This window comes from Triticum aestivum, chromosome 5A (genome assembly GCF_018294505.1).
Source record: "Triticum aestivum cultivar Chinese Spring chromosome 5A, IWGSC CS RefSeq v2.1, whole genome shotgun sequence".
NCBI classification, from domain to species: Eukaryota; Viridiplantae; Streptophyta; class Magnoliopsida; order Poales; family Poaceae; genus Triticum; species Triticum aestivum.
Window position 1 is genome coordinate 642121126 of NC_057806.1, and position 8989 is coordinate 642130114.

Below are 8989 nucleotides of genomic sequence, written 5' to 3' on the forward strand. Positions count from 1 at the left end.
ATAGTCTAGAAAAACAGAAGGCAGCAACTTTTCTTCCTTGTCATAATGTCTAATAGGTATGTTAAAATGTGCAGCGAGGCGCGAGGCGAAGATGCCTTCAAGGACGGGGCCCTTAGTACGGTTCAGGTTTAACCGCTTTGCAACAATAGCGCCCATACTAAATGTGTCATCACGGAACAAGGCATGACACAAAATAACAATATCAGGGGCACTAAGATTGCCAGAGTTCCCGCGACCAATCAAGCATCTACTAGCAAATATTGCAAAATAACGTAGAACAGGAAAATGTATGCTAGTAATTCTTGCATCGGAAACCTTTCTAGTTTCCCCTACAGCAACCATATCAATAAACCATTCCACATCACTATGATGTGGTTCTTCTATACTGCCTGTAAAGGGTATTTTACAGACCCGGCAGAAATAAAAAATGAACATCTCCTTATACTCATCATATAAATAAAAATCCACTGAAGGTGGTGACCTCCTAGCATGCAAATGAAAATTTTGCACAAAAATATTACTAAATAAGAGATACTGTTCGCGTTGGTCGTGAAGGAAGTCGGTGAGGCCTGCATTCTCAACCGACTCATAAAAATCATCATAGATCCCGGCTGCTCTCAAGAACTCATCACAAGGCCATACACATGGCCGAACCTTCGCAGTACGAGGGAGATTATATTTGGGCCTCTTATCCTCCTCACTTTGCTTATCCTTCGAGTTTCGGTTCGATGAGCCCCTCAAAAATAATTTATCTCAAATTCTTAAAGTTTTTTCAAAAGTATGATCATTTTTTAAATTCATGAATTTTCCCAAATTTGCATTTTATTTTTATTTTTTGTGAACACTTCTCAAGTTCACGACTTTTCAAAAGTCAACGGGCAACATCCACAATCAACGGTTAATGATCAATGCTAATGGTTGTGGTTCAAAATTCTATGTTCAAATGCTCTCGTGGGCCACAGCCCATATATCACATGCGTGAGCGCCAGTAGCCTAACGAACGCTCTAAGCACCAATTAGGAGGTCTCTACATACATATGCTATCTACATTATAAGGTGGTCTTGTACTGGGTATTGTATGATGGATCAATCTCTCGTGGGCGAGAGTACTAGGCCGGATAGACATTGTTTTGGAGGCCCTGCGGTGAGGATGCTTGTATCGCATATCCGGACGGATGAGTTTATTTCAATACTTTGCGAGATAGATAGCCGGCTTACTATGAGATGGACAGAGTTCTTGCCTACATTTATGTTCTATCTGGAGTGCCTGTTAGCTCCGGATTTAGGAACCTTCTACTAGATGAAGCTTCTGGTATTTTTTTTCTTTTTCAAGTTTCTTTATCGGCTTCATTGATTTTCTTTTTCTTTCTTGATTTTCTGTTTGGTTCTTTACTTTATTTTGTTTCAATTTTTTGTTTTACTTACTTTTTTTTCCATATATGCGAATCTTTTTAATCTGTTCAGTATAATGTAGTAATTTTTCTACATCTTTTTTTACACTTTGATGAATATTTTGTAAGTGCATTGAACACTTTTATTATATGGCACAAACATTGATTATATGTTATGTTTTTTTAAAAAAATTACCCAATTAAAATTTAATATTTTCATGAACATGTTTTAAATATTGGGAACATTTTTTTTCTAAATGACACAAGGATTTTTCCATGTTCAAGAATTCCTTCAGAGAGGGTCTGAACCTAAGTAAACACCATTGTCGCTTCTGTTACCATCTTGCCAAGGCTACCAGCTTGGGACTTCCTATGTGGGACTGCCGGATTTGACCCCGTCACCCTATAAAAATGAGTGAAGGCGGTGGCACTTGATGAGTTGACACAACTCAATGATGGCAACATAACCACTGTACCCTTATCTGCTTCGTTCATGTGAACATTTACGTTGAGAGAGTTGTGCCGCGTGCACCCACCATAAATAAAAAAAAATCATGCGTATATCAAAAATAACAGCATACATGTGAAGACTAACGACGGAGGGAGAGCCGCGAGCGCACGCAAGATCAAGTAAAGTTGAACCGTACGGAGACCCGTCCTATACGGTCGATTGTCATTTTGGTTGTTTATTTATTACTCCCTCGGTTCCAAAATACTTGTCTTTCTAGGCATTTCAAATGGACTCAACATACGGATGTATGCAGACATATTTTAAAGTGTAGATTCATTCATTTTACGCCGTATGTAGTCATTTGTTGAAATCTCTAGAAAGACAAGTATTTAGGAACGGAGGGAGTATATGATAGTATATGATATGATCGCCATGCCGTCTTCTCCACACCACAGAGCACATACGCACGCTGAACAAAACGTACGTACTCTGCCGCGCGCTCTTTTTCAGTACACACATATAGAAGCAGAATGTTTTATCCTCCGTTTCAGAATAAAAGAATGTTTTATCTCTCCCGTGCTTGCACGCTCGCTTCCACTCGATCCTGTCCGGCCTATAAATTGCTGTAAGCCAAACCTCCTGAACTCATCTCATTGTCTAGTGTCAGAAGTAGAGCGAGTGCAGAACACACACCGCTCTAGGCCTCTAGCTGCTCGAAGCAACAGTTGTTTGTCGATCTCAGCTAGCCAGCAATGGCTGGTGCCAGTGTAGTCGCTTCTTGTAGACTGGTCATCATGGCTTTCATGGCCGTGGCAACGGCAGCGTCCGTGCCGGCAGTGTACGTGTTCGGCGACTCGCTGGCCGACGTCGGAAACAACAACCACCTGCTGACGGTGCTCAAGGCAGACTTCTCGCACAACGGCATGGACTACCCGGGCGGGGTGGCCACCGGCCGTTTCAGCAACGGCAAGAACTCCGCCGACTTCCTAGGTGAGTTGCCTACTCATTTCACTCCATCGGATACCAATCAATAGTCTACTCTTTTCTTAGCTGTTGCTACTAGTAGTTTGTACGGTCCGAGTATTAGATACTTATAGTTAAATAAATTAGATAAATGATCGTCACTTTCAGTGTCAATCAGTTATTGAAGATATATCTTCAGCTACAGAGAAAGTGTAATGTACCCTTATATCCAAGCTATATATGTTCCTATTCTTCAGCCCCATTTTTAAAAATTTAAGTTGAGAACGTACGACTTTTCACTATATCCAAGTTTGTGATTGATATATACTCACTCGTATGCATGTATGCATGCAGCCGAGAAGCTCGGGCTGGCGACCTCGCCACCGTACCTGGCCCTGTCCTCGAGCAGCAACGCCAACTACGTCAACGGCGTCAGCTTCGCTTCTGGTGGCGCAGGAGTCTCCAACGCCACAAATACGGAACTGTGCATCACCTTCGACAAGCAGATCGAGTACTACTCGGGCGTGTACGCTTCCCTGGCGCGCAGCCTTGGCCAGACCCAGGCCACAACCCACCTGGCCAAGTCCATCTTCGCCATCACCATCGGCAGCAACGACATCATCCACTACGCCAGGGCCAACACCGCCGCCACACCCTCCCAGCAGCAGCAGTATGTCGACGCGCTCATCCAGTCCCTCTCCGGCCAGCTGCAGAGCCTCTACAACCTCGGCGCGCGCAAGGTGCTGTTCCTCGGCACGGGGCCCGTGGGCTGCACCCCGTCGCTGAGGGAGATTAGCTCCACCAAGGTCTGCAGCGCCGTGGCCAACGCCATGGCCGTGCAGTACAACAAGGCGGCCGAGGGCGTGCTGAACGGCATGACCACGCAGCACGGGGACCTGCACTACGCGCTCTTTGACTCCTCCGCCGCGCTGCTCCGGTACATCGACCAGCCGGCGGAGTACGGGTTCACCGAGGCCAAGGCGGCATGCTGCGGCCTGGGGGACATGAACGCCAAGATCGCCTGCACCCCGCTCAGCAGCTACTGTGCCAACCGCTCCGACCACGTCTTCTGGGACTTCTACCACCCCACGGAGGCCACCGCGAGGATGCTCACCGCCACTGCCTTCGACGGGTCCACGCCTTTCATCTTCCCTATCAACGTAAAGCAGCTCAGCGCCATATAGAATTGTATTTAGACTAGCACTAGATTCATCATCTTCGTATAACAAGGAATGTAGTACATGTTTACACATGAAGTGCAGAAAAAAATGCAAATATATTCTGGAGTTGTATATTCATTTTATTTTATTTTTGCGAAAAGGAGTTGTATATCCATCACTTGCCTGGTTTTTTTTCTCCAAAATCATCATCTGCGTGTAACAAGGATTGTACCTCATCTGCATGTAACAAGGATTGTACATGTTGACACATGAAGTGCAGGAAAAAAAATCAAATATATATTGCAGCTGTATGTTCGCGTGCCTCAATTTTTCTCCAAAGTCCGAGTGATTTTTTTTTTCAAAATAAGTCCGAGTCATATTTTGAAGCCTTTGGTCAACGTCTAACCATCACCATCTCCGAGTCACTCCATGCATAATTTACAAACCAAAAAAAAATCGCTGGGATTTCACTAAGCAGTGTGCAATTCTAGTTGACTGGGATTTTTAAACAGATTATACAACTGAAATTTAGCGAATGCCAAATGTACTTTATACTTTATAAAAAATGGTTCCAGGTTCCAGCTTTTTTTTTGCGGGGAAAACTACACACCGGTATAGTACTGCGTGCGCTGCTCGAACGCTAGTTTGTTTGAGCTAGCTAGTAATGGCGGGTACCAGTGTAGTCGCTTGTTGCTCCTTGTTCATCATGGCATTTGTTAGCTACTGCTTCAGCTCGAGTATTTGACAAAAAACTACCATATTAGGGGTATCCGTCCCACAGAACTACCACTTTCAAAAAAATGACTAATAACTACCGAAAATTTCTAATTTTGTGACAAAAAACTACCAAGTCGCCATTTAGCCGTTTTAACCGCTTAACTGACAGGGATGGCCCACATGGCAGGCCGACGGCGGCCCAAACGGCTAACGGACGCCCGCTCGCTGCCGTTAGTGGCCCGGCTCGGTCGGAACCAGCCAAGGGCCAGGTCAAAACGACCGACCGGCCGGCCGACCGACCGAACCACATCTCTCTCCCCGAGCTATCTCCTCTGTATCCCTAGGCGGCGGTGGTAATGGCGGCGGTGGATCCAGACCCCGATGGCGATTTGTTCGTCGGCCAACCTCCTGGTGTAGTTGGGGGCCGCGTCGACCTTTCGGCCAACGTGGCTAGGCAGCTCTAGCTTTGCGGCGCAACAGCCTGAATCTGTAGTTGGCGGCGGCGGCTCGACCACCGACGAGCCATCCCAGGAGTTGGCGTCGGCTCCACCACTGACGACGACAAGAAGTGCACCTCGCGGCCGGCGCAAGCTTCCTCGTGCGGGAGGCGGCAGGTACAACATATCTTCTTCTTTTTCAGTTTTATTGACAGGATGTATTTTAGGTCAATTTCTCCTAATGTATGATTACAGAGTAATTGCAAATTGTTAGAAACTTTAGCAGTGTGCATTCTTTATAATAATTCATTCCATTTTTGTCCAGTATTGATGACCCAAAATGGGGAATTTGGTTCCATTTAGAGGGCAGAGATTCTGTTGTTAGAAACATGTACCAGTCAGACATATCATTTGGGACTCTAATATCTCTTATTAGGAGTGAGGGTTGCTGCTCTGATGATTATATGTACTATGTTAGTGATGCTCATAAAGGGATAGAAGGCTTAGAGAAAATATCTTCTGAAGATGATGTGCAACAGATGTTGCTCCACTCTCTAAATGAAAAGAGTGTGAACATAAGAGTTGTGAGAGCAAATGAGCTGTGTAATGCAGATGAAAACATAGATTATTATTTTGTTGATCATTGCATTAACACCCAACAAAGTTGCACTAAGTTGGTGGATACAAGCATGGACAGAAAGGAAGAGCTTAAGAAAAGTATTCTTCAGAGAGAAGCTGACCTCAATCATTTTGAAGGTGACACTGATGTATCAGAATTTATGTCTGATTCAGATGGCAACAGTGTGGAACTGCAAGCAGTTTCTTCATCTGATGATGAAGATAGACCAATGGCATAGAAACTAAAGCCAGTGAGAAATCCTGGTCCGACAATTAGATCACACAATGAGGCTGAGAAAATGGAAAAACCAGATTGGTTCCCTGAAGCTGATGAAAAATGTTTTCCTGGTGATTATGGCATTAGTGATGAAGAAGATGAGCCTAAAGGATCCTATAAATTACCAAGTGGTAGGAAGAGAAGGGATATGAAGTTGAAGGAAAGGGTATGGTTCAATCCTAAACTACCAAACCCAGAAGAACAGTTTTGTAAGGGATTGTGCTTCACCAGTGTTTATGACTACAGAGATGCACTTAGGGATTTTCACATTAGGACATTGAGGAACTTTCAATACCATAGAAATGCCCCAGATAGGATTATTGTTTGGTGCTCAGAGAGAGCACAAGGATGTGATTTTTTATATCACTGCCTCTAAAATAGCTCATGAGAAAACTTACTGCATCAAGAAGTGTGATATTGTGCACACTTGTGGAGCATGTGCACAGTCCACAAAGGTTACTACAAAGTGGTTGTCCAGATCAGTACAGGAAGCATTGAGAGAAGACATTAGATCTCTTGTGGATGCATTAATTAAAAAGACAAAGACCAAGTTTTCAGTGGATGTGTCAAGGAGTGTGGCATATAGGGCAAGGAGGAAGGTTGTTGATGTGGTGCAAGGTGATCACAAGCAATAGTATTTGAGGTTAAGAGATTATCTTCAAGCTGTTCTTGATACAAACCCTGGGAGCAGGTGTATAGTGACAACATTTGAAGATACAGAAAACCCAGCACCTACTCCTATATTCAAGTATCTTTTCTACTGTTTAGCAGCTTCAAAGGAAGGTTTCCTTAATGGTTGCAGACCATTTATAGGTAATTTTTGAAGATTTAACTATTATTAATTAGTGGTTTCCTAGTAGTTCTATGTTGTAGCTAATTTGTCACTTAATCCAGGTCTTGATGGATGCTTCATCAAGTTAACCACTAGACAACAAATACTTGCAGCCACGGGAAGGGATGGCAACAACAACATCTACCTCATAGCTTTTGGTGTGGTTGACAAGGAAGATGGAGAGAGTTGGACTTGGTTTTTAACTCAGTTGAGATGTTGCATTGGTAGTGGCAACAAGTTTGGAACATACACCATCATATCTGATAGGCAAAAGGTTAGTGTCTTATGCACAAATATGTTTGATCAATGTGGTTTTAGTACCTATTGGAATTATTTAAGTTTGATCATGTGCATTACTAATTTGTTAATATACAGGGCTTGCTTAAGGCAATAAATGAGGTATTCCCTAATTTACCTCAAAGGTACTGTCTTAGGCACATATATGCAAATTTCCAAGCAGCTGGATTTAGGGGGTAGGAACTAAAGAAATGTGTGGACTAGGCTAGCTACTCTTACACAAAACATGGTCATGAATTAGGGATGGCAGATTTGAAAGCACAGTGTGAGGATGCTTGGAAATGGCTAAAAAAGATTGATGCTTCTGCTTGGGCTAGGTTTGCTATGGATCATACATGCAAAATAGATCTAGTGGTGAACAACCTGAGTGAAGTGTTCAACAAGATGATACTGGATGTTAGGGCTAAGCCTATGAGGACAATGTTTGAAGGGATTAGGACCAAGCAGATGATCAAGAGGTAGCAGACCAGAGAGAAGTTACAGATTAGCAGGTGGACAATCACACCCAACTATGCAGAGATTTTAGAAGAGAACAAGAAATATGTCAAGTATTGCCAGGCTGATAGAGCAGGTGAAACAATATGGCAAGTTACCAGCAAAGAAAAACAATATTTTGTTGACATGGAAAATATACCTGCGATTGCAAGAGATGGAACATGTCAGCAGTACCTTGCAGTCATGGCATATCTGCAATGACAAAGCAAAAACTGCATCCTGAGGACTATGTTAGTGAATTTTTCAAGAAGACACTATATTCTAAGACATACAAAGAAATCATATACCCTGTCCCTGGTCCAGATTGCTGGCCTCAAACAAACACACCAGACATTGAGCCTCCTGTTTTAAAAGAAAAGGCAGGGAAAAAACAAACTGCAAGGCGGAAAGGGCAGTTTGAAGTTCCAGGTCCAAGAGATAGTACTAGGATGGGGACTATAACATGTAGTAACTGTGGGCTAGAAGGACACAAATATACAAGTTGCCAGAAGGCTCTGAGGCCTAAGCTTCAGATGAGGAAAAACAAACATCAGGTAATTACATGACTTTCAAGTTTCCTTTTTCCATGGTATTTACCTCACTAAATGTGTCCTGGTTCTTGAATGCAGGAAAACAAGGCAGTTTATGCAAATACACCAGCTGCACCAGCTCAAGGCCATGCTACAACTGGAAGAAGAGCCAATCCTACCATATCAGTCCCTGCTGCTGTTGGGGAACGTAGTAATTTCAAAAAAATTCCTACGCACACGCAAGATCAAGGTGATGCATAGCAACAAGAGAGGAGAGTGTTGTCTACATACCCTTGTAGACCGAAAGCGGAAGCGTTAGCACAACGCGGTTGATGTAGTTGTACGTCTTCACGGCCCGACCGATCAAGCACCGAAACTACGACACCTCCGAGTTCTAGCACACGTTCAGCTCGATGATGATCCCCGGACTCCGATCCAGCAGAATGTCGGGGAAGAGTTCCGTCAGCACGACGGCGTGGTGACGATCTTGATGTTCTACCGTCGCAGGGCTTCACCTAAGCACCGCTACAATATTATCGAGGATTATGGTGGAAGGGGGCACCTCACACTGCTAAGAGATCAATGATCAATTGTTGTGTCTATGGGGTGCCCCTGCCCCCGTATATAAAGGAGCAAGGGGGAGGAGGTGCGGCCAGGCAAGGGGCGTGCCAGGAGGAGTCCTACTCCCACCAGGAGTAGGACTCCCCCCCCCCTTCCATGTTGGACTAGGACTTGGGGGGAAGGAGAGAAAGAGGGGAAAGGAAAGGGGGGCGCCCCCCCCCCCCCCTCCTTGTCCAATTCGGACTTGGGGGGAGGGGCGCACGTCTGCCCCTTGTCCTCCT

At 44.4% G+C, this 8989-nt stretch overlaps 1 protein-coding gene across 1 annotated transcript; it reads left to right on the forward strand.

The window, feature by feature from the left end:
• The first annotated feature begins 2594 nt into the window (after nucleotides 1-2594).
• LOC123101692 (GDSL esterase/lipase At5g55050-like) lies at nucleotides 2595-3989 on the forward strand. The gene is made up of 2 exons (XM_044523031.1): nucleotides 2595-2832; nucleotides 3160-3989. Exons 1-2 carry the CDS (start codon nucleotides 2595-2597, stop codon nucleotides 3987-3989), a joined length of 1068 nt encoding a protein of 355 aa, XP_044378966.1.
• Nucleotides 3990-8989: the final 5000 nt, after the last annotated feature.

Excerpts from the sequence above, each read along its gene's own strand:
- LOC123101692 (XM_044523031.1), top strand. The coding sequence starts at position 2,595 with ATGGCTGGTGCCAGTGTAGTCGCTTCTTGTAGACTGGTCATCATGGCT. Across the intron at positions 2,833-3,159 it reads GAACTCCGCCGACTTCCTAG|CCGAGAAGCTCGGGCTGGCG; the intron begins GTGAGTTGCCTA and ends GTATGCATGCAG.